Raw genomic sequence first — 26,742 nt, 5'->3', positions numbered from 1 at the left:
GGTCCTTGGACTTGAGAGGTCATGAGTAAACTGAAGGAGGTTCTCCAACCTGAGCAAAACTAATCCGCCGTACCGAACATCGATGTAGAGTTTTAAACTGGTTTAATTCAGTTTAATGTTAGAGAATGATATTCGCTGTAACTCATTAAAAAAAAGATTTAAAAAATGGCATATTGTTGTTCTGATTAAAAGTATCGACAGTCACAAATTGGGACTGTTTCGTTCTCGTATTATGCAGTCTGAAGTGTGCCGACCCAGAAAATAATTTGGGCTTTTATTTTTTCATCCAGTCTTTGAAAAGTGATCAAAACAAAATTAATGAAGGTTGTTCATGACCCACAGAGTTTGGATTTAAAATTCGCTCAAGGTTATTTTAGTATATGCAGAAAATATCTTTAATTTGAAATGCTTGTGTATTAACTGTCAGGATTAACTAGTTAGTCGTGATTAATTAAGGTCTGAAATTCATGCATTCACTTTTTAAATCTCATGTTGTTTTGTCCCTTCAGGCTCTCCGTAGATAGTGGTCCTCAGTGTCTCCCTGTAGTCTCAGTGATGTAAAAGAAGGACACTGCTGCATCTCTGAATGTCTCATTTCTCTTTAACAAACTCTCAGACAGTAATATCCACCTGATGACATCACACATTGACCTTATGATATCACACATTGACCTTATGACATCACACATTGACCTTATGATATCACACATTGACCTTTGTTACCATTCCTTTGAGTTGTTTGACCTCAGTTTGGGATCCCTAACCACTTCCTGTTTCTGTGATTAACTTCCTGTCCTAACCTTCACTCTACCAGATAAAAGCAAAATAAAAGCAGGGCTGAATTCAAAGCGAAAGTAAAGTACTCTCAGCTTAAGACAGTTCAAAATTTCAAAATAAAAGCCAAACTATTTTTATTTGTAAATGTGATATAATGGAATTTCAAACATACGATTAAAAATGTGATTAATTGCAATCAACTTAAAAAATTTAGCAATTAATAACGATTTACAGCCCTACTATTTACACATTTTTATTGATTTGATTTAAGTTAATTATTGTTAACGTAAAGTGAACTAAAGCCCCGTGTTCACCTAGCGTTTCTTTTCCGAGCGCCAGCGTCTTTTTTCAATTGTTTGTAATGAGTAGAGAGCGTTGGCAGCAACAGGCGGTTGCCAGGAGAAAAAGCTCCAAGAGTTTTATTTCCGAGCGTTCTGCCTCTTTTGTATTTTGTTCTGAGCTCTCAAGTTGAAAATCATCATCCTCCCTCCCTCATCTGATCAGGACATAACAATCAGACATGTAAAACATGCAGTAAAAAGTCACAGAGCAGTGTCGGTCATACAGCGGCTGTTATCAACAGACTGTTGTCATGGAGACAGGACTGACGTGCAGCGCTTCATGCAGGCACTCCCGAGGACACAAACGCATTCTGAACACGGGGCCTGATAATAACAATAATAATAATAATTAAGATAATTGATGATAAAAAGCTGACAGTTTTACGTTCATTTTTTTTCTAGCCGCACACTTCAGACTCGTTACACGGACCAACTGGAGGAAAGTATATCCTGGATCAGGGTATTAATTAGTCCTAAAGCCCGTGAGCTACACGATACCCTTCTCAGGTGCCTTTAGATTACTCATGACAGGACAGAGAAAAAAATAAGTTGGTTCTTGTTTTGCTTTGGGAAATCTTCTTCTAAAAAAACAAAAAGTAGACGAGAGGAGGGAGAGAGAAAGAAAAAAAAACAGTTATCTGTCTAAAACCCCAGCTACCTTCTCTTCCAGGCTGGAGTCTTTAAACATCAGTGAGAACGGCTTGATATGCTCTCTTCTCAACTTATCGCCACTCCGTAAGTCGATGGCGCTCTCTATTCGCTTGTTAATTTCCTCAGGACCAGAGTGGACATGCAAAGCTTGTGCGAGATGGTTTGGAAGCAGATTTATCGAATTTCTCGTTAGGGCAGCCAGAGTCTAGGGGGGGAAAGCACATGCACATAGAATAAACCTGCTTGTCCCCCTTTTGATTGTGTTTTTTTATGTTTCATCCAAGTTACAAATGAAAAGAAGAAACAGACACACAGTTACGTTCATTACATACACAAAAGAAAATAAAGAAGATTTAAGGGAACAGGAAGAAAAAAGGGGGGAGACCAAAATGCAACATTGGCTATCAGACAGGCGGCTCAGGGCAGGCCATGCATCTCTCAGTCACTCAGCGCAGCGTACCAATATGTTAGAGGTGACAAAGCTTGTAATTATGCACAGGTTATAAACACAGCTGTCATTTACTGTCCACAAATGTGATAACAAAAGGGCAAGAAGCGCAAATGGAAACTCGTTGAGAGCATGAAATGAAAGTGAAAGTGAACACAAAAACACTTAAAGGGGACATATTATGAAAAATCCTCTTCTTCAGTGTTTTTGAACATATGTCTGGGTAACCTGAGTTTCTACTGATCCACAAAATGTGAAATAAACCCATCCAGTCCTTTGTTTGTGGTCTGCATAAGTCTTACAACACAGAGGAAAATGCTCTGTTTCAAATGTGCTCTCCTTGTGATGTCACAGTGGGATTCTGGTAAAATAAATCCCCTCCCCTCCCCTGATATCTCCACCCATGGACTCCACCCCCAGCCTAGAACAAAACTTTTGCACAGGTCAGCCATTTCTATTCTCACTACAGAGGAGTGATGTCTACTGGGAAAACTCAGGGGGGGTCATTACATTTAAAGAGACACACACACCAAAACGAGAGAGCTGGTTCACAGGGTCACAAACCTCCTCTGGTGCTTGATTCATGTTATATTTTGACCAAAGCACAGCACAAATGTTTCATTTAGACCACAGGGGGACTGTTTGAAAAGGTGGAAAAGGGGGATAATATGTCCTCTTTAAAGACTAAATCATGTTAACCTCCAAAAAGTTTCACTGATAATAATAATAAAAAACAGACTAAAAATGCATCAGGAAAACCTTGGAGTTAATGTGTAATACTGTGAAAGTAATTAAATGACACAAGGTTCTTTACGGGGTTTTTTAATTTAACACTTCATCACTCCTCGTCTCGCTTGGCCTCCCTTCTTTATCAGAGACAAAATTAAACCGAAGGTCGTCACCCTCTATATCTTTTTATCCCGACAGGAATGAATCTCGCTGCAGACAGAGCGACAGCAAAGTCTCAGAAAAACCGGAGACTGTCTGCTCAAAGTAAGAAGGTCTTCAGAGCTCACACCACAGAAGAACTGAGATATTAAACTAATCTGAAGGTTTTGGGCACGTGTGACCCTCATACAGAACACGGGACACTTTTTTAAATCTCTAAACACATCAAAGTCCTCCACAGTGATGTCTACATATATCTAAAGGAGGACCCTTCCCCTTACTTCCACACTGCGTTTCGTCAGCGCCACAGTTTTGCTCCATCAGACGGCGGGCGACTCGCCCCACTGGAGCGTGAGCGCAGCAGAGCGGGAATAAAGAGAACAAAGTGCAAACAGCACATTGCTTTGTCTTTCTGAGTTTTGACGTAATGTTGATAAAAGTGATGGAAACTACAATCAGGAGTCTGTTTATTGTGTTTTATTTTGAAATCTACCAGACGCTCTGTTTGTTTTCTGGTCTGACTTCCTGTCCAGGTCGATCTATTCTGTCCAGCTTGACTTGGCCTGCAGCAGGCTCCGTCATGTGTACACTCAGAAACGGTGCAGACTGTTGTCATAGAGACAGGACGGACGTGCAGCACTTTTTCTTCTCAGCACACAAACGATTCATGCACGAAAAAAAACGCTAGTTGGACTCGGGATCTAATATTAGTTTTTCAAAATGTAGAAAAAAATTAAAATAAATGATGATAAAAAATGTATTAACTGACAAAACTTGACTTATTGTGCATTTTCATTCTAGCGACATCTTCAGACTCGCTACACAGACCAACTGGAGGCCATAGTACACGACGCTCATGGACTACAGCATGTGGAAAATTAGCAGGTACTGTAGAGCGCTGCAGGACGAAATTCTACAAAAGTACGGACAGCTTTTATGAATTTTTTTCGATTTTGAGGTTTTGGGAAGAGAAATGCATCATCAAAACATTAGCTAGTTAATGTTAGCTAACGCTAGTTTCAGGGTCACTGTCAACTGTTACTGTGTTCAGTGGTGTTCGTTAAATGGTTGTAATATTTTGAGGAAGTTAACACAACACATTCGGCTTCACAGCTCATTATTATTTTAAATATTACACATTTTTCTCTCATTCTTTGTGATGAAATCAAACATGTAAAAAAAAAAGCGATCGCTCAGTTCCAGGTGAGCTCCTGTCAGTCCTCCTGGAGACGTCACTTTCTTTAAGGAGAGGCACTCGAGGTGAACGCGATAAAGGTCAAACGCCAGAAGTCATTTTCTCACAGCCGTTGACATTAGCTCTCCACCATTAGCCCTGAGTTAAGGCGGCCGTGTGGCAACTTGGAACAAATTACCCTTTGGAGTGTCTGAGCCCTGTAGAGCTGGCAGCCATTAAAGTGATTATGAGAGAAATGTGTGATGATGGAGATGTGTGTGTGTGTGTGTGCGTGTGTGTGTGTGTGTGTGTGTGTGTGTGTGTGTGTGTGTCTCAACATCACCGATCAGGCTAATGTCTCACCTACTCCGGCTTCATCCACCGCTTTCATAAATGAAATCCTTCATGCCCGTGATCATTAAAAAATCATTTTCAAGATGTAAAGGAAATGATGCTCTCAAAAAAAAAGAATCTCTCAATGACTATTTGTCTTTTTTTCAATAAATCCGGGCTGTTTTGACGACCACCGGCTGCCATTAGGGGAAGATTTAAATCCAATCAGAGCTACATGCAGATTATAAACGACCTCACAGATCACCTTAAACTGCTGCATTCATCACTGTCAGCCGAGCGCAGACTGTAAATTAACATGAACAAATCAACAGCTGCCTGGGAGCCAAGCCAGAATATGGAGAGCGCCCTCTGCTGACTGGCTGCAGTAGCATAAACCCCGCCTCCTCACGCTAACAGATGGGACTTGGGTCAAACTATAAAGCTAAAGTCAAAGCTGGATTCTGTTGTGACGGTTCTTTACTTCTTCTGAGTCATGTCCAAAGTTAATCTTTCTGAATATGCAAAACAAAGCAGATGTAACGTCATGATTGACAGCTCTGTTGACAAATGAGGCTCCTTGCAGTGTTTTCGGAGCAGGGAGGAAAGGCAAGTGTTTGCTTCGGTTTGTTGGAGGGGCGTGGCGTCAACATGTTTAGCATCTAAAGGACGTCACCAGTGCAATGTGTTAGCACCTGTCCAGTGAGAGGGGGGGGATTTAACTTCACTTTTGTACAACACAGTATGAGATGGAGACATGCTGTCCATATATATACAGTCAATGACGTCAGCGGAGAGATTTTAACATACAGAGAGAGTCTCTTTAATCACATACTTAATGCATCAGCAATGCAAAAATATATGAGCATGTATTTTAAGATTGCAGTTACATTCACTGATATGGAGGCCAAAATAGTGAATTTAGGGGGGGGGGGGGGGGGGGGCACTGGTCAAAGGTAACTTTCCTGAGTACTTTCCTGTGACCAGTGCCCCCGTGTTTGGACTGAATCTTCCTCTGGATCTGAATCGTGGGAACCGTTGTCGATGCAGCAGGACTGTTTGTGTTTGAATTATACGATAAGGAGAGTTCAGTAAATCTTCAACTGTTGAGTCAAAAGACAGTAAAGACCGCTGTTTCTGTGTCGATGGGCGGACAGATTCGTAGATTGTGGCTGCTGAGCGATAAGCAAAATTTGACTATTGATCAGATTCGACTATGAAAAGCCTTAGTCAGGGACACATTAAGAAACTTGTAACAGTCAAATGATACCTGATTTGATTCCACTACATTTGAAAATAGAAGTCCTTTGGCACCCCATATTGGGTCATTTCTGATTTCCAGTTATCAAAACCTGCAGGCAAACTTCTGCACCCTGCACAACTATGAAGGCATTGCAATGTTCACGTATCAAAATTATTTGATACGTGAACAAGTTTGAAGTTATTCAGCCCTTCCCTTTACACCCGTCCTATGAAGTAGATGTGTTTTTCTAAAGCTCCAGTACTTTCTGATACGATACTCCATCGTCCACTTCACAACCTTAATAATTTCCCTGCTCTCGGGCATCCCGCTCCTGACACAAAGGCTCAGAGGAGGCCGCGCTATGAGCCGTGCTGCCATGATTGTTTGTGGCGTGCATGTCCCTGAAGTAGCACACAGCCTAAAGGGCACGTGCGTCCACCTCTGACATTTCTCTTCTGTATGCAGGCCGGTCGATGCAATGTTCCTCCCAGCAGTGGCTGCATGTGGGAAGCCAGTGTAGAGGTTACATGTATGATACATATTAATAACAGGACATGTTTGTCTCTTGGAAATGCCAACATATGATGCCAGGAAAAGGGCAAGTGGAACGGGTGAGGGGTGTTCTCAGTAATATCAGAGGATTTTCATGCCGCTGGGTCTCACATGTTTGGTAGTGTGACAGATTAATTTAGTGCTTCAGAGCCAGAAAGTTGAATTCAGTGCAACACGACTTGTTTGGGAGCAGCGATCTTCAAAGGGACCACAAACAGGCTTCAGGGCAGATACAGGATCTGAACTTCAAACCGAGGTACAACGTGTAACATCTCCACGACTACTGGACGGGTTTCTGTGAAACTTGGTGCATATATTCATGGATGAATACTAATGAAGTTCCCCTCGACATCCTCCAACATTTCTATATCTGGATTCCTCTAGAACTGGTGTGAACGTTTCCACAAATCCACTTTGTTTTTTTCAAGGATTTTTGTGCCTTTATTTGAGAGATGGGACAGAGGATAGAGTCGGAAATCAGGAAGAGAGAGAGAGAGCGGGGAATGACATGCGGGAAAGGGGCCACAGGTCGGATTTGAACCTGGGCCGCCCGCCCGGAAGACCACAGCCTCCATACATGGGGCTAACGCACTAACCACTGCGCCACCAGCGCCCCAAACCCTCATATTCTTAATCTGATGGGTCGATTGAGATTATTTTGAATGTTTCTGTGTTACAGCTTCCTCTCTGAGAGGAAACAAGCAGCAGTGTCAGACAATCTTTTTTCTGTTATTGCACCAGCAGGACTTCAGGAAAAAGAATAAGAAAATACTATCCTGGGGTAATTTGGTCATTAAAGTTGCTCTTATGCACAACAAAGCAGTATGTGAGCGATGTTTCACCACATTTAGCATGTTGAACTGCAGGGAAAACAGAAGGCTAAACGTTAGCAGGCTAGAGCTGACGTCCTTGCTGACAATTTTGAATACACTGTGCTCAATCTGGATTGATTTCTGTGTTTTTTCCTACATTCAGACTAGCAGATTAAATACAATTTCCATATATCTGACTGGGCAATGAGTCAGTTAGGAACATCCTTAGTATGATTGCATACATCTTGAATCATTGCTAAAGGTAGGAAGCACAGGACAGAACAGCTTCTAAGTGAATACCGACAGAGGACAGTTTGAGGACACTGATTGGAGTCCCAAGGTGGTTTACAGAAGCTTAAATCAGGACTGTGACTCATGGGGGAAGATGAGGGGAAGATGAGGGGAAGATGAGGGGAAGCAGGTTCAGGCGGGGACAAGGGAGGACCGAGGCTGGCGAGGAGGCAGAGTTAGGTGGGGCGTCATTACTTTAAATATTTAAAAGATTTTATTTTCCTACAGATATTAAAAATCTGTGGAAATGAAACCCCACTCGTCTCTGGTCTGGAGTTCAGCGTGCAGACTCACGGGCTTCCTGCTTTGAGGTGAAGGCAGTGTGACAGTGCAGTGCATCATGGGAGCTGGCGGGCACACAGTGAAGCGTGAGTGAGGTGAGGACAGAGCCCGCACACAGACCGCTGATAGCTGGGAGTCTGATTTCAGGGGCTCCACGTCCAGGACTCGAGGGTCCCCTCTGAGGAGAAACCTCAAAGGTTTGATTACAGCAATCAGCCGTGATCGCTCCCCCGTAAACGCTGTGCTGAGCACGATATGATGTCGTTTATCATCAGTCTACTTCACAATAACACACAGGATGATTGGAAGATAATAGCTGCGCCCGTTACCTGATTACTGATGTTTCACGCAGGACGATGAATCATCTGTCATTAATCTTCATCACAGCTCTGTCACAGCACAGTGTATGGATGTTCCTATTGTTCATCTCAGCTCGTCAACTATGTGTCTGATGTTCCTACGTTAGGATTATTGATGACCACAATCAGTGGCGCCGCCAGGATTAAATTCATAGTAAGCACAAAAACCTTTCCAGTGCCTGTAGGACAACTTGATCTGCTACGATTCCACGAGCACATACACCATCGCAGTGACCGAGCGAGCAAGAAAAAGAGAGAGAGGGCATGCTAACACTACCTAAACAACACCAAAACTCAGATTAACCACAAATAGTCAGAAAAATTGGCGTTAAAAAGAGTTTAAAAAGTGAATTATTGTACTGTAGTATCTCTGAAGAGGAAGATGTGTCCGCACATTCGAGCAAATGCCACAAAAAGTTTTCATTCCAACACAACCACAACGTTTGGACCAGAGTTCTTCTTCAGGTGATCATTTTTTTAAGCAAAGTTATATATAGATTTCAACACCAACAGGCTGATAGACACTGTGTGGTGAAATGTGTCTCTGAGTCATGACTGTCTACAATGAGGGAGAAGCTCGAGTCCCGCTGGCTGTGTTGTTGTCAGAGCCGTGTTTACATGGACGGGACGGCCGGCTCCTCCCCTTGTGTATAAAAGCTGTTTTAGTCAAGAACTAGAGAGAAGAAGAAGAACATACTCACTGATTATTTGGATGTTAGTAAGAGTTTTTAGATCACGCTCATTCTGTGTCAGTTTACATGAAATGTGAAGCTACGAGCTAACTAAAGAGCGCTAACATTAGCATGCTAACACAACAATGTGACGCTACGAGCTAACTAAAGAGCGCTAACATTAGCATGCTAACACAACAATGTGACGCTACGAGCTAACTAAAGAGCACTAACATTAGCATGCTAACACAACAATGCAGGACACAGGTAACTGCAGCTCGAGGACAATTTTGTCCGCCGCTTGTGCTTAACTCCTTTGCACGAGTGGAGAGGGTTTGGAGGTGTGTCTCTGGAGGAGAGCGGAGGCTTCAGTAAGGAGGAGGAGTGGCCAAACAGCAGTTTGTTTTGGTTTCATGCTGGTGCTCAAGGGCGACATCTACTGGATCAAAAAGTCGCCCATTCTCTCTTTTATAACAGACAGCTTTATTAAATCAAAAACTTTGCAAACTGAAATAAAAAACACAATCTCCCCTTCTCTCTGCATTTCCTTCACCACCATCCCTTGCTTATACTTTCCCTCGGTCTGATTTGACTCACACATCCTAATATTCTACCTAGTCCTTAATCCAGTGATGCTGAGAACTGAGTCAGACCAACAAGACGGGCGGACAGGAACGCAGAAGAATAGAAAACCACCGGAGAGGCAGAAGTTGGGCTCCAGGCAGAGCCGAGCGACGACATAAAAGAATCTTCAAAACTCCTCGGAGAAGCCTTTGATATGCAAAGAGCCGCGCTGTGGAATGACTGTCCTGACAGGCTTTCATTGTGCATGAGACAAAGAAGTGGCACTTTTTAGCCAAGAAAAAAAAAACGACATTCCTGTGAATCCGAAACTCACTGTTACATCAAATATATAAGCTCCTGACAGGCCTGCAGAGGAGGAGGAGGAGAAGGAGCCGCACAGACCCTCGTATATACACCAGAGGTAACACAGAGGTCACTGTTAGCTCATGTCTGCAGGAGAGGAAACGAAGCAGAGGCTGAGCACATTCGTCACAAGCTGAGAGTGAAGGCAAACAGTGCAGACTCATATATTCTGATTCAACATCTTTGTAACCACACTGTCTGCAGATGAGATTTGTTGATATTGCAATTAGTGCAGGAATGACTTTAGATTGAACCATCTGCTAGAAAATAATTGCTTAAAATCAAGCAAAAAAGGAGAGGTGATTCATTCAATATGTAACTCTGACACCTAGTGTTTAAAATGTACTGCAGTCTAAATTCTAAACATCATAGAGAGCTGTCTCCCCTCCCCCCCCTCCTCTCTAGAGTCGATGCTCACACAGGTCACCATGTGGTGGACTCTGAAGCTTCAGTGTTTATCCAGCTCTGCATGGGTCTGTAAACCTTTCTGTGTTCTAACCTCTCTCCATTTTTCAAAAGCATCTCCAATATTGATCCTAGTTTGAGCACGTTTCTGCTCGTGGAGCTTTTAGAAACATGCAGAGGCTTTTTAGGTCGGGTACAATCACTTCTATCTGAACCACTTCTCTTGACCGCTTCCATCGCTACAACACCTGTTGACCTGATAACTGCTCTCATATCTGGCAAACTGAGGGGTGTCCAAAACGGCCGTGTGTGGGGGTGCCTTAAAACCGCCTACCGTCTCTGGTCCAAACAAATCCAGAGCATTCAGGAGCAGAATCTAAAGTTAGAAGGAGGACATACTGGCTGCTGCATTGTTGTCAGAGAAGCCAGCACTTCAACATAGCATGTTTCCTTAATGTCTGATCAGATAGTAAGATCACTTTATCATTTCACTCACTACATATCTTACAGACTGCTCCTTTAACAAAGCTTATTAGACAATTATAAATGTTTTATCTGTATTTCGGGTGCTAAATTCTCGCTACAAATCCTCATGAAGACAGATGCATTGAGAGGGAAAGCTCTGATTCATTTAGAAAAGGATGATGGCACAGCTCCACATCCATCGCATCTCGCCTTCATCATTAGAACTTGTTTCTGGCAGAGCTGCCTGCATGTTTCAGAAATAAATATTTAGATGATTCACAGTCCATCAGCACGTCTGTGTGCACCCAGCTAAAAGTCATCATGTCACTCCACTATTTTAATACTCTACTCTAACTTCTTCATCGGTGACGAGCTTTGAGTGTGGGCTAGAGCACGCAAGAGGTAGAGAACAACCAGGGAGACGGGGAGGCGTCTGATTGGTTCATCAGATTGGTACCTCGTGGCAGACATTGGTTGAAGTTTTTACAGACTTACAAACTGATACAGATGATGGATTTTCTTTGTTCCTTTTTCAGAGAACATGAGCTATTAATGTCTATCAGGACCTAAAGACAATTTACACCAAAATCTTAAAAAGTTGATCTGGAGGAAAATTACCAACCCTGCCTTTAAGCTAAAATGCATGCTGTACTTTGATTTGGAGCGGACCGGGACTTTACATGGAAATAGTTGTCTGTGCTTTTCTTTTCCAGAGAGAATAAAAGTGCTCATTGAAGAGAATCCCTGTGTCACAGCATCATTCAGAACTGTCACAACACAACACAGAACCCCATAGCTTACTGTGATATAATCTGAACCAAGCCTTAAAGGGCCCATATTATCCAAGTGTCCTGTGCATGTTTAGGCACATCTATTTGCAAAAATTCAAAGTCCGTGTAAACGCGGCTTCTCCTACGTCCTCCTGTTTGCTGTAGCATTAGCTGCATGTAACGCTCGGTTCTAGCCCCCCTCGAAAAGAATTTGCCAGTGTGACGTCTTGTCAGTGTGAGATCACTGATCTAAGCCCATTGGCAAGCCCAGCAGCTCCTGTTGTATGCCCGTTAACTGACAGCCGACAGGCCGACCAATCAGATCAGATTTGGCACACGTGGGGACTCTGAACGTGGGCACTTCAGAGCCTTAGAGAGAGAGTCAGAAGAGAGCCGGTGCATGGAGCGGCAGTTCATGAAAACAGACACTTTTTTCAACTTCAGCTATTGTGAACATACTTTAGTAGGTACATGGATTAAATATACGAACCCCAAAAAGGGCATAATATGACCTCTTTAAGATTTAAACTCGACTTAAACTTGTCAGCAATCAGAGACATCACCTGACATGTGAACACGATGCCTCGGAGGGAGGATCGGTTGTTAAAAAGCATTTTATGGTTACGGCAAGACAAATGGAGGCAGGATGTGATGAAGATGATGTTTGAATGAGCAACACAATCAGAAGCTCGTCCATCCTCACAAACACACGGTAACACGTTACCATGGTTACGCAATCTCTTCCCTGCAAAAAGCCGTTCACTCATTTCCAAAGAAAAAAAAAAACTACCGATGAACAAGCAAGACAGCTGAGAAGATCACATGCACTGTGAAAAAAAGAAAAACGTCTTTTAAAATAAAACCATCTCGCCCTGCACTCAGGCTCGGAGTCGTATCTTTTTATAAAGTCGCCTGACGGGCAACGACTGTTTTACTCATTTAAATAAAGCGTATAATTGTGTTTGAATCAAAATAACTCTCAGCTGCAGAACACGTTTCTTTTTTTAAAGAAGACGTTTTTTTGTCTTTCACAGTGTTAAAGTGATAAACATGATCCGAGTCACAAGCAGCGGTGGCGGGGACTTACGTTCTGTTTCCCCACGATGTTGTCGAAGGGGAGCTCGGGGCTCCAGGACGCCTCGTTGAAGGTGGTGCTGCTGGCCCGCCGGTCGGCAGAGCTGGCCGACTCCTTCATGATGTCCTCGGGCAGCGTGAGCAGGCTCTCCTCCGGCTGCTTGATGAGGTACGTCTCGATGTTGTGCCGGCGGAGGAAGTCGTTGCGGTCCTTCCCGTGGCCCTCCTCCACCTCGTAGTCGTCGTTTAAACAATCCAGAGCGGCTTTGGAGATGTGGATCCTCCTGGAGAACGACAGGATGGAAAAGGTCCCGTTTCATTTACTTCAATGTTGTGCAAATGACATTAAAGGTGCAGTAAGACCAAAATACTCTTGTATCTTTTACAGGAAGAATGAGCGACATGTTCCACATAAATAAATCATAAAGTCTGTCCTGTGTAAATGTGTCTCTGAGTCCTGACTGTCTACAATGAGGGAGAAGCTCGAGTCCCGCTGGCTGTGTTGTTGTCAGAGCCGTGTTTACATGGACGGGACGGCCGGCTCCTCCCCTTGTGTATAAAAGCTGTTTTAGTCAAGAACTAGAGAGAAGAAGAAGAACATACTCACTGATTATTTGGATGTTAGTAAGAGTTTTTAGATCACGCTCATTCTGTGTCAGTTTACATGAAATGTGAAGCTACGAGCTAACTAAAGAGCGCTAACATTAGCATGCTAACACAACAATGTGAAGCTACGAGCTAACTAAAGAGCGCTAACATTAGCATGCTAACACAACAGGAAACAGGTGACTGCAGCTCAAGACAAGGACAATTTTGTCCGATGCTTATTGCTTAACGGTGCTTTTATGGTGCTGCCGTGGTGCAGCTGGTTGATGTTGTACATCGGGGTTTAATAAGGAGCACGTGTCGAGTTTGCAGCGTCACTCGACAACAGATGCCAGCAGCGAGAGAGCTAACGTCACCTCCTGTCTCAGGCCAGGCAGGATCATCAGGCAGGGTGAAAATCCACAGAGGATTAAACCGAGAGACACTTTCAACTGAGCATGGCGGAAAATGTCATCACTGCATCAAACTGCCCACAACACAACAACCACAAGACAAAAACTAGCATCCTTTTTCCTCAGGCTTCTATGTTTACACTTAAATACCCTCAGAATGAACACCATGATCTGTAAGATTTATGGTTCTTGGTTGGCCTCCAAAAATATTTTGTTTTTGTACAAAAGGAAAAAGATGAATCAGAAGGTTCTGCCCTTTTTTTTCCCCGTCCCGTCCATGTAAACACGGCTCTGACAACAACACAGCCAGCGGGACTCGAGCTTCTCCCTCATTGTAGACAGTCAGGACTCAGAGACACATTTACACAGGATAGACTTTATGATTTATTTATGTGTGACATGTCTTCTTTTAAAAGTGATACTGTGACATGGAACATGGAAAATAAAATTTGTGACATCTGGTGTAGATTCATTTTCAGCTTTGCGTTTACCTCGAAGTCCTCTCACAAAGATTAGCATGCTTTGCTTGCAGTGAAAAACATTTGCGCATTGTTTTTGTTTAGCTTTGCCGCTGAATGTAATCATCTGCTTCTGTGTCCACTACCAACAACCACATTTAAAGCTACATATTTGGAGTGTACTCACCCGGGGATCCCTCCAGACTCCAGCTTGTTGGCGATGTCCACGTCCCAGGACCAAACGTCAAACTGCCACTTCCTGAGTCCCAACACACCGCACAGCACCGAGCCCGAGTGGATGCCGATTCGCATGTCGATGTCGTGTTTCGTTCGCGATCTCACATATCTGGAAGACACACAGTTAAGTCCAGTTCAGTCAGGATAGAGTCCTTCTTCAAGCAATCGTTTTTACTTTTTTTTTTTGCACATGCTTGGGAAAACAGTAACGATTACATTTAACATTTGACAACCAAGCAGAAACCTCTTGGGATGATAAATTAACAGAAATGTCCAAAAACTGCAGTGTCCACTTGAGGCTGCTTCCAAAAGTGAGTCAATCCCCATAATAGTGTTGAAGTCAAGATCACACTAACCAAGACAAAGACATACTCAGGACCAGAGTGCGCCAAGACCGAGACAAGACCAAGACATTTAGGGATCAAGACCGAGTCAAGACCAAGACATTTAGGGATCAAGACCGAATCAAGACCAAGACATTTAGGGATCAAGACCGAGTCAAGACCGAGACCAGGGCAGGGCGAGACCCAAGACCATACATTTTACTTAAGAGTCATCATCTTGTGTTTAGGGGGCGTGTCACTCACTTAGACCGTAACACCGGGAAGGTTGCGGTCGTAACCAGGGGATAAAAATCTACAAAAAAAAAACGACAACTGAATTTAAGTTATTCTTTTTCCTTCCTAATAACAGTGATGACGTGGAACAATATCCTCTCCGTGGTGGTCTTGACCGGTCTTGATCTAAAATTCAGAGTTCCCCCAGTCTGAGACCGAGACAAGACCGAGTAAAAAAAAAGAGACCTTCAAGAAGTGGTCTAAACACGATACATGTCAAACTGTTGTTTTATATTCAAGAGCACAAAGCATTTCAAAGAGCATTTTAAAAAGAGCAGAACATCATGTTGTCATTTCATTCTTTGTTTTCCCAGAAGACGACAGAAGCAGGACAAAGTGAGGCTGATAGATGTCTGTGAGGAGCAGAAAGACCTGTCCCTCCCAGCCCATCCTGCCCCGCCACAGCCCGCCCCTCCGCTCTCACTTCATGCCTCACAGCAGCAGTGAGTGATTAATGTGAGTTGAAAGGCATCCTGGGAGTTTAGGACAGGTGCTTAAAGTCAGTGTGCTGCTGAACGGCTCCCTGGGCTGGAAGTAAGCTCGAGCAAACTGCAGTTATTCATGATAACGATGAGGATGATGATGTGATACTTTACTGGCTGTGCAGTAAAGAGCTTGACCTCCCAGCAGAGGTCAAAGGTTAGTTCTGATTCGTACATCATTACACCTGCCTTACTTTAGTTTAGAAGGAAATGAGCTGATCTGATGTGACTGTCCATTACTGTACGGTACAGTCCGGCCTAACCCCCAATTCCCACGTACTCTGTGCCACCAGCGCCACTGCGCTCTGCTCCGTTTCAAATACGCTGCGAGTCTATTTTCGACGGAGCTCGCTGTTAGCACGCGTCAAGCTCGACAGAATATGACAACCCGGACAGGAAGTCAGACAAGGAAACGCGAAGCCAATTTCAAAATAAAACACATCGTATTTTCCATCACTTTATCAACATGACGTCAAAACAGGCACCGAGTGAACAATGAGTCATCCTCAGAAAGACAAAGCAACATGTTGTTAGCACGTTTTTCTTTTTTATTCCCGCATGATCTTGGCATTCTCCTGTGATGTGTGAACAGCTGATCATGTTCCAGAAACAGATCCAGTGGGGCATGTGAGGATCGGGGGTAAGAGCACAGAACCAAATCTCAATCATTAGCCTGCATAAAAGGATGTATGCGGACAACATTTAGTAGATTCTGTTTATATCACTCACTTATGAAACTGCAAAAAACCAAAAGAGTAAAAACTTCAAATCAAAGTGTTACAAAGAGGTATATTTCCATCTGTAGCCTGCGGTCAGTTCACACGGACGATCATGCTGTTTTGGGTTTGTTTTAGCTACTCTTTGTTGAGAACCAATCACAAAGGAGATGACTCGACGAGAGCCTCCCCCGCTCCCTGCTCGTGTTTGACCTCGGGGATTTTAACAGGAAAACTTCCATCTTGATGTGCATTAGTGGTGATGATAAACCAGGCCAGGAGCTCTCCGTCGGGTGTTTTGTGACTCGGCTCCTGATGAGGCCGACTTCTTGTTCATGATGAACATCAAATGAATATAAACGAAGGGAGATGAAGAGTAAAGAGTACTTAGAGATAATTCAGGTTATTAAGCTGACACAAAGGTGGCTGTTAACCCCGCACGTATGAACATAAAGAAGTGTCTCACAGGAGTTTATGTAATGAAAACAACATCTCTGTTGTTTTAGGCTGAGTCACTCTGACATCACGCTTTGACGGAGCGGATACACCTCTGAAGCATTCACTTCCACCATGAAGTTCAGCTGCAAAGCGATGGAGGACACAGGAAATCCTAAATAATACAGAAGATTGATTCAGTTTGCTGTCATTGTTCTTCACATGTTTTCATTTGTCTTTAGTTTCTATCATAGAGTCGTCTCTATTATATCGCTTTCTCTCTTAGGTCAGTTTTCCCCCTGATGTTCCAGTCATGTATTTAAGTTATTCTTGTAATGATCCACGCACTGCAGACTTCTACCTGCTGGAGCTGTAAACATATTCTATAATTCATTCAGCAGACGCTTTTTATCCAAAGCGTCGTACATCAGAGAGTGAGAACAACACAAGTGAGGAAACAACAACAGGAAGTGCAGACTGCGTCCTCAAAGGTCCTGACACAACAAGGAGACCGCAGGTCGTCGGTCTGTGTCCTGCTCCGCCCCTTTTTTGGGCAATTTGACATGTTGGTTCGGCGACGGTGGTTGGTCGGTCGCCGCCCCGCCCTCCTCAGACTGCGTGCATTTGTTGACAAGCAGAGGGGTGGTTATGTCATGGTTCAGTAATATTAACGGATTTTGTGCAAATCTGACTCTGCAAGCTTCTTCAGCACATTGAAGAGACAAGATTTTGTAGCAGCAGCTCAGCTCAGCTCATCCTGACTTTTACTCCGCCTGCCACTGAGGGTTGTCGACACACAGTTGTTCTTAATAACTGGACTGCTTGTTTGAAGAAATGGAGACCTCTGTGGATAACTCTACTCCCCATAAACACCCTGTGAATGACTGGAGGGTCACTGTGAGATGTTTTAGAAAGCTTCACAGCCTGTTCAGCTCTGTGCACGTTGGTATTGGATGTGAATGAACGACGCCAGCAGGTCTCTGTATCCGTCTTTTTAATGTACATGTTATTAATTAACATTGAAGCCGTGTGTAGCAGGTTGCACTCCTCCCGCAGCACAAAGTGGTCGGCTTGTACTCAGCTCACCATATCGACTTAATAGTTCGCATCACAAATCTCACAGCTTATCCATCCCTAATCCCTCGATTTCCTCTCAACATCAGTCCTCCCTCTCCTCCCTCTCCGTCACACCCGATGTGTTTGTGACGCTGCCAAAACGCTGCAGCGACAAACAAGATAACGGGGAGTGAAAAAAAAAAGCACATCCTCTAGGGTGTTTGAGACGATCACAAAGAAGGGCAGAGCGACGTTATGTCTGCTGCATACCCTCGATGTGAAGATTACACCGTCAGCTATGAGTTGTGATTCATGAGCTTATGAGATCTGCAAATCCTCGTCGTGTAATATATATTTTTTTAAATGACACCATCACTGGGAAATATTTTTTCCTTTTCAGCCCTGTGATGCACGAACGTGTGATACGATTTGGACCCTGTGATTGTTTGTTTTGTAGAAACGCAGCCGGGGGGGGTACATTCTTGCAAATGCAAATATTTCAGTGAGGCATCTTTCAGATCACAAAGCCCGCATACAGAAGAGATGCTCTGTGAGAGATGAGATAACTGCAGGGAGGGGTTAGAGGCTGCAGCGTGGAGCATCTTTGGATGTCTCGTTTCACTTTAACAAACTCTCAGACAGCTCAGCTGACGAGTCCAAAGTCATATCCACCTTATGACATCACACATTGACCTTATGACATCACACATTGACCTTTGTTACCGTTCCTTTGAGCTGTTTGACCTCACTTTGGGATCCCTAACCACTTCCTGCTTCTGTGCTTAACTTCTTGTCCTAACCTTCACTCTACAGGAAGAGTCCTGAGATCCCGAGAGATCGGGGAATGACATGCGGAAAAAGGAGCCACAGGTCGGATTAAAAACCCGGGCTGCCCCCCTTGGAGGACCACAGCCTCCCTACATGGGTGTGTGCGCTCTAAAGTGTTGATTAAGATAAAACAGAATCATACACAGAGACAGAACCAGTGTGGAGGACGTACCTGATGGTCTTGATCATGCTGAGGCCCATCTCCACACAGCAGTGGGCGTGGTCTTGTCTGGGCTCAGGTAGACCGGACACGCAGTAGTAACAGTCTCCGAGGATCTTTATCCGCAGACAGTGATTCTCCTGCAAAATCAACGCTCCAATCAGGTTAACTGTAGACTAGAATCCAGAACACCTCCTGACCTCACAGCAGAAGAGAAGACGAGCGGTGTTCAATAGAAACAATGAATGAAAAATAAATAAAGCGTATCAGGTCGGTTCCACTTTAACGCGCAGACCGTGAAATCCTGACCGGCCAAGCGTGGCGGTCTGATCTCAGACGAGCAGAAGAGCCCACAGAGTGAGCGTCCGATCAGTTATTCACTCTGGTGTTTTCAATTAAATATTCATGCAGTGACTGGAGGAGTTTTATGAAACCCCTTAGAGGGTGAGGACGAGCCGCGTGAAAGGCAACCGAGAATCGTCTTTAAGTGTACAATATGTAGACCCTCAGAGCAGTAACTGGTCCAGCCTCAGGACCCATCAGCAGCTCCCAAATTTCTGATATTTTTACAACCAATGAGATTTGTTTTATGAAAAATGGTGCAATTTTGACCGCAGACTGTCCAAACAAATCACAAAACAAACGTGTTTTAAATGTGATTGTTAGACCTTTTTGACACTTTTTTTTTCTGGTCCCACTGAAAACGACTGCATGACCCCCTTTTGGGTCCCGACCCACCAGTTGAGAACCACTGCCTTAGAGGCTGTCGCAGTGAAGACGAGCCACGTGAGAGGCTACAGAGAATCGCCCTGGGTTTTTCTTTAAACGTACAATGTTGAATTTTATGACACTGTTTACATTCAAATATCTAAATTAATTCAAAATGAACTAAACTTGTTATACATGTTTTTCAAAGACAGAGAAATCATGTTTATTGTTGCCGTGGAAACAGTGGCTGTAATGTCAATGACCGCTGCATAATGAAGCGTGAGCTGCTACTGAAAGCTGTCGTACTGTTGCTGTTTGTGCTGCTGTGATAAAAACATCATGTGAATTATAGTCGGATACATCAGCTCGTCTGTAAACATATTCTCTTCCTCAGGTCGGTTTCACCTGGTCGTCATGACTACGGTCAACTCGGAGTTCGTTTTCATCGTGGTGGAGCGAGAACTCCCATGATTCCCTGCCAGCCTCAACGTCATCTTTTGTTGTTTTGATTAATTTACATAGTGCACCTTTAAGATACGGAACATAAAGTCCAGATCTGATCGCACCCCCGAGTGAGGAACACGCCCTGGTCTGCTGGATGTTTTTTTTCAAAGTGTTTGATCTGGGGATGAGAATCTGCATCACTTACATGTGCGAGGCGGTCGAAGCGTGCAAAGAGTTCGTTCAACATTCGCACCAGCTCCTGCGCCGACAGCGTCGTGGAGAGGTTTGTGAAGCCTTTAACATCTGCGAAAAGAATGCTGAATAAAATACGGAAATGTCACTTTAATATCCAGGTCACCACACAAATACTTTAAATACTGACTGCATTACACACTCGGAATGTAAAAAAACAACCCTGCACATTTAAGTAAAGCCCTGCTTTCCCTGAACATTACAAAATGAAGATATAAAAAGTTTGTATTATGACCTTTAACACAAAAAAAACTGTCAGAATAATGTTGCACTTGTACAGTTTGAATTGTTGGTCCAGATTTAGATGTTGAGAAGGAGGCTCTTTTATTAAAGGTCACATATTGTAAAAAATCCTCTTCACCATGTTTCTCTAACTCTAACATGTGTCTCTAGTCCGTCTACAAACCCCCCAATGATGAGAAAAGTCCATCCTCTCTGTCTTTTGCCTGCTCCACTTTTCAGAAAATGTGTGCTCAAATAGGCCGTTAGGAGATTTTCCCTTCATGACATCACAAAGGGCAGTAGCCCCTCCCCCAGGTGGGTGACACTCCCACAGCTAGGTGTTTGTTCTGCCCTCTGAGTCTGCCTTCTCACCGTAAACAATAGGACATGAAGCGAGAAAGACTGAGTACACCCAAGCTCTTCCAGAGAGGGGGCGTGGTCAGACACAGCTCATTTACATATTTAAAGGTACAGACACAGAAACAGTCTGTTCTGAGCAGGGCTGAAATAGAGGGGTTTATAGACATGATCAAATACAGGATCAGAGTGGATTTAGAACAAGAAACTTCACACACATGTTTTGAGGAGCTCTGAGACTTATTTACACTGAAGAGGAGGAGAATATGTCACCTTTAAGTGTTACTGGTTAAACTGGGGAAGTAGGGAGGGTTCTGGATCTGTAGACTGGTTTGGTGGATGATCAAAAAATAAACCTTCTGACATGTTGGCTTCTCAGTTACTGTCTTTGCTCATCTGCATCTTTTATGTTTCTGCTGTATATGAATGAGTCAAACAGAAAGCCAACGGGCGGCGTCCTCACCTGACATTCTCGTAGCGGTGGATGTAGATTCTGTGAAACTGGTGCTGGAGGTGTTCGTCCTCTACATTTGTCATGTCGTTGATCATTTCCAAAACTACAAAACGTGGAAGGACTGATAACACCAGTCTCTCCTGTGGGGGAAGAAAATAAAACACATAAGTCGTCTGAAACAGTCCAAGTATCCTTTCTGCGAAGGAGGAAACCTGGACCTTATTTTGACCCCCTTTGACATGGGGGGGGGGGAGGGGGGGGCAGGATGGACCTTTATCTTGTCTGAAAACAGCAAATACCTTCACTTCTGACTTCATTGTCAAACACAGAACATGTACCTCCTTTTGTACCTGTCTTGTGTTTTATGTCACCTAAAGAATTTGTGTTAAGGGGCGTGTCCAGAGCGGTGGGTGGGTGCTGTTGACACCACCGAGGGGCTCTCTGAGTACACGTGATAAGATCTTACATAAGATGTACGTTAAAGTAAAGTAGTGAGTTTAAGAAGCTCACTTGTGTTTATCTCAGTGCATAGATTCAGTTTAAATGTGGTCTGCAGTGGATGACATAACATCCAGATTAAGAGCAAAGAGGGATTAGACACAAGTCAAAGAAAAAAAAAACTATTAAGCAGTCAAACACAAGTGAATAAATCTTGTCAAAACAAATTACATAAAGGTCTGTCTGCGAGAAATGATTTCAAGGAGCGCTCTGCCAGCCTAAGCTCCTCCAGCAGGATCCTGCAAAGCCTCCAGGCCTGCAGAAACAACACTCAGATACACATTTTGATCTTGCCGTCATTGTACCCATGCAGAGCCGCTTGGCTGAGGCAGAAACAGATTTGGAGTGGGAGACATGCAGAGTGTTTTTTTTGGCCTCAGGGATCGTCATCAGCGCCAAGTAACTGCCTCCTTCAGTGACTCGATACATAAAACAAAAACAAAAAAACAGAACTGAAGTTTCTCCACCCACAAATCCTCCTAATGTGCTAAAAGAGAAAGTGAGTGTTTGGTGCAGGATGACAAGAGGGAGACTTTGGAGAAGAACAAGAGCCTGAACTCAGCAGTTTGTCGGCATTAAGTAAACAACCTGATAGTGAGGGAAGGGAGGGGGAGGGGGGGCAATTCTGTCTGGTACATTTACTTGGATCAACCATCAGCAGATCAGACTGTACTTCAGATCAATCCTGCTCCATAGCCGAACAGAAACAAGAAGTTAACCCTCTATGTAAGACTCCTCTTGCATATTAAGTAAATGGACTTGAGAGTTTGTATATTTATTTTCTCGTCTTCTGACAACTCAAAGTGTGTTTACACCGCAGGTCACACATACACATTCACACACTGATGGTAGAGGCTGCTGAGTAAAGAGACCATCAGAAGTAACTCATCCCATTCATACACATTCATACACCGCCGACGAAGCAGCTGGAGCAACTTATAATAATAATAATAATAATAATAATAATAATAATAATAATAATAATAATAATAATAATAATAATAATAATAATAATAATAATGTATTTATAAGCGCCTTTCAAGACACACAAGATCAACATTTAAAAAACAACGATGGATAAAATCAGCATACAATAAAAGAGATGAAATGTAGGACAGTGTAATTGCAGTTAAAATGTTAGAGTGAGTCGGCGATCTTGAACAGATGGGTTTTGAGTCTGGATTTGAAGATGGGGAAGGAGTCAGTGGTGCGAATGTCAGGTGACAGAGAGTTCCAGAGCAGCTGAAAGCTCTGCCCCCCATGGTGCTGAGGCAGGCAAACGGCAAACGAGGGGTTAAGTGTCTTGCCCAAGGACACATCGGACATGTGGCTGCAGGAGCTGGGGATCAAACCCCAGACTTTCCAGTTGAGAGACAACAACTCTACCAACTGAGCCCCACTAACTGGGTAGTAGTTAGTGTGTACGAGCCAAATAGAGACAGAGCAGGGAGGGTCATCCCTTCACCATCATAAGAACACAATTGCAGCAAACTACTGAATAATGTCAACCAATCAATGGTGTGAATCAGAAGACATTTAGAAGTACACCCCTGTGGACTGTTTATAAGAATTGGACTGAGCTGCTTTAAATCTGAATTTGTTCCAACCACAAGTTCAACAGAACGAGTCTCACTGGATTAAAGACCACAATAAACATTTTTCTAATAAATTAATGAACACTCTTTGAAGAAAGACTAGAAATTGCAAAAACACGACTCTATTCAAAAGTACCAAACTTCACTGGATGAAACTTTAACTTTACATGTTTGATCAAATACAGGATCAGAGTGGATTCAGAAGAAGAAACTTCACACACATGTTTTGAGGAGCTCTGAGACTTATTTAAACTGGTTGAAGAGGAGAATATGTGACCTTTTTTAAAAATCCATCCACCCATTATCTTCACTGCTTTTCCCATCCAGTGTTGCGAGGGGTGTTGATCCCAGCTGTCACTGAGCGAGAGGCGGGGCTACACGCTGGACTGTTCACCAGCCAATAACAGGGCTGACATATAGAGACAGACAACCAGCCACACTCACACCTAGGGGCAATTTAGAGTCATTTATTAACCTAACGAGCATGTCTTTGGACTGTGGGAGGAAGTTTGAGTACTCGGAGAGAACCCACACATGCACAAGGTGAACATGCAAACTCCTCACAGAGAGACTCCTGTCAGACGGGGATTCAAACCAGGACCCTCCTCGATGTGAGGTGACAATAATCATATTTACAAACATGATTAACTGTCTTTGTATCTGGATCATTAACTCTAAATGATGGGAAGAAACACAGTCATAACATTAACAAAACTTGCATTATCTGTAAACTCTACATTGGTCGGTATTCTCTTTTTTTGGGGGGGGGGTGGGTTCATTAAAGAATCTATAAACTATGCCCCTATAACGGTGTCACCTCAAACAGACATGACGTGTCAGCAGCATGTAGTAAACAGCTGATGAGCGTGACTCTGAGTTGTTTTTCTCCCGCCTCATAACGCAGTTTCCCAATAAAATAAATAAATAACAGTAAAAGCCAGGCCGCCTCTGTGAAGCTGCATGTCGCCGTCTGAGAGCTGTCGAGGGCCTCTTCAAACCTCGAGCACAAGTAAAGAGAGAGAGAGACGCAGGAGGCATGAGGGGGGCGAGGGACACAGAGAGAGAGAGAGCGAGAGACTACATCCTCTGCTACATTCACTACAAACACATCTATCTTTATTCATTATTGTCACACTGAATGAAAAGCCATCCAGTGATGCTGTTTCACACACACACACACACACACACACACACACACACACACACACACACACACACACACACACACACACACACACACACACACACACACACTGTACTGCTGAGTGAAATCAGGTTAAACAAACACTGATGCCACTTGTAATAAATTAAGAAAATGCAGCGATATGACCGACATGTCCGTTTGCATATCATTTATTTGGACTGATGTGAAGTACACACACAGTGTGGGTAATCTGTGCTGACTTGAAACGTCTCATCAATAAAAAACAGTCAAAACAAAGCCCGAGCAGGAGGTTTAACCTTTAGCGTTCACGTCAGGCCGTCAAACATCATCAACAAACTCCTCGTGATTTGAATCAGTATGAAACTTTCAGACCGGTCAGGTCCTTAACTGTGATTTAATAAATCATAATTTAAATTGTTAAAGGTCCAATCAGTGAGATGTGTAGAGAGTGAGATGATAAAGGTATCTTACTATCTGATCATTAAGGAAACATGCTATGTTGAAGTGCTGGCTTCTCTGACAACAATGCAGCAGCCAGTATGTCCTCCTTCTAACTTTAGATTCTGCTCCTGAATGCTCTGGATTTGTTTGGACCAGAGAAGGTAGGCAGTTTTAAGGCGACCCCCCCACACGGCCGTTTTGGACGCCCCTCGGTTTGCCAGATATGAGAGCAGTTATCAGGTCAACAGGTGTTGCAGCGATGGAAGCGGTCAAGAGAAGTGGTTCAGATAGAAGTGAGTGTACCCGACCTAAAAAGCCTCTGCATGTTTCTAATAAGCTCCACGAGCAGAAACGTGCTCAAACTAGGATCAATATTGGAGATGCTTTTGAAAAATGGAGAGAGGTTAGAACACAGAAAGGTTTACAGACCCATGCAGAGCTGGATAAACACTGAAGCTTCAGAGTCCACCACATGGTGACCTGAGTGAGGGGGGGGGGAGACAGCTCTCTATGATGTTTAGAATTTAGACTGGAGTACCCATTTTAAACACTAGGTGTCAGAGTCACATACTGCTTCTTTAACAATGTGAAGGCATTCGTGTTCTAATGTTTTCACTTCAGTAAACTGGTTCTATTTTTAGGTAATAATATTGTGACGCTGTATTTAGATGTGGTGTGCTCGGTGTGTAAAATGAAGGAGAACAGGTGTTTGTGTTTCCTGTGCAGCACCGGCTCTCAGCTCTCAGCTCTCAGCTCGGCTGTGTTCGTGCTGACCTGCTCTCTGTGCTGGAAAGCGGCGCAGTGAATCCCCAAATTGAGGTCTAGACAGACAAACATTTCAGTGGAGCGTTGCTAATGTTTCTGCTGCTGCTGCACCACAACCGAGCGCTGCGGGGTCTAGTGCTGAGGATCCACTGCAAGAAATGTTGATTTTTACAAAGTCGACGTGATTTGAAATTTGAGGATATACAGTATCGAGCTCAGGTTGGTCTAAGATCTGTGCTGCACCACAGACAGAGTATTCCTTTTTGATGATAAATCAAACGTCAGTGCTTGTTTTGATACCACTGCAACAAAAAAAGAGAAATAATAGGAACCCAGTCTTTGGTAATTCCTCCAAATAGTCCTGCACACAATGTTTGATGAATGGCTACAGCACACACTACAGACTACACACTACACACTACACACACCCTACAGCACACACCTGTCTTTTAGAGCAGATCAATCATTAAAGATAAAGATAAACTTTATTGATCCCCCGTGGGGGAAATTTGTGCAACAAATTAAAACAACAAAAGATCGTTTAATTACACAGAATAAAGCTGTGAGTCCTCGTCTTTTATGAACATCGTTTCGGCAGTAAACATTCATATATCAGCTTTGAAATGACATCGTCTTCAGTTGTTTTTGGACAGAATTCAAAACAGTACTTTAGGTTGTTGATGGATGAAGTCTCAGACCACCACCTCTTCTTTGACACTTTGTCATCTTAACAGGAGCGTCCTTTGTCCTTCAGGTGTAAATGGCAACTTCTTAAAACTGAAGACGCCATTCAGAGGAGGAGCGGTGAAGCATCTTCAAGATCTTCAACCAAGTCCTGTTGCTTTTGGGTCCAGCTTCCAAGACCTTTTTTTTTTTTTTTTTTACCTTACAGGACAGTTGAAGACTGACAGCAGACGTTGGATTCAAACCTACGGCTGCTGCAACCAGGACTGTACGTAGGCCTCCCCTACATGGGGCGCACCACATAACCACCAGGCTACCCAGCGCCCCTCATAGAGTGTTTTTTTCTTTTTAATGCAGTCACTGAATGCCTCATTTTAAATCATTCAGATGCTATCAGATGATGTTGTACGGACTTAAAAGAGACATGGAAACTGGATCTGTGACTTTATTTTGCAAAAGCATGTTAGAAATGTTTGCTTCAAGTTGAACTGCTCAGCGGTTTCTCTCATGATGTAACGCTGTACAAGCTCCTTGTTCTGCAGATTTATTGAAATTTGAGGCGTCACATTTATTTTGAACATTTTCTGTTTGATTCCCTTTTTGGGTTGCCACTACAGCGATAAGCAACAACAAGAAGTAGCTCCCTCTCTCTCTCCCTCTCTGTTTGGTGAAACAAAACTCTCAGGACTCTGCAGGCTTTAATCAGTTTG

At 43.5% G+C, this 26,742-nt stretch overlaps 1 protein-coding gene across 1 annotated transcript in view; it reads right to left on the bottom strand.

Annotated features, from left to right (window-relative positions):
* Positions 1-26,742, bottom strand: part of adcy8 (adenylate cyclase 8 (brain)) — a 97,728-nt gene that overhangs the window by 36,955 nt on the left and 34,031 nt on the right. Inside the window, exons 3-7 of the mRNA XM_029281163.2 lie at positions 20,894-21,024; positions 19,805-19,916; positions 18,460-18,587; positions 14,104-14,262; positions 12,474-12,744 (exon numbers count right to left, since the gene is read on the bottom strand). Coding sequence (XP_029136996.2) covers positions 12,474-12,744; positions 14,104-14,262; positions 18,460-18,587; positions 19,805-19,916; positions 20,894-21,024 — 801 coding nt within the window. The remainder of the gene's footprint in view (positions 1-12,473; positions 12,745-14,103; positions 14,263-18,459; positions 18,588-19,804; positions 19,917-20,893; positions 21,025-26,742) is intronic.

The sequence above is a fragment of the Labrus bergylta genome, chromosome 4 (assembly GCF_963930695.1).
Source record: "Labrus bergylta chromosome 4, fLabBer1.1, whole genome shotgun sequence".
NCBI classification, from domain to species: Eukaryota; Metazoa; Chordata; class Actinopteri; order Labriformes; family Labridae; genus Labrus; species Labrus bergylta.
The sequence above is the reverse complement of the archived record's forward strand: the minus strand, read 5'-3'. Positions and strand labels throughout refer to the sequence as shown.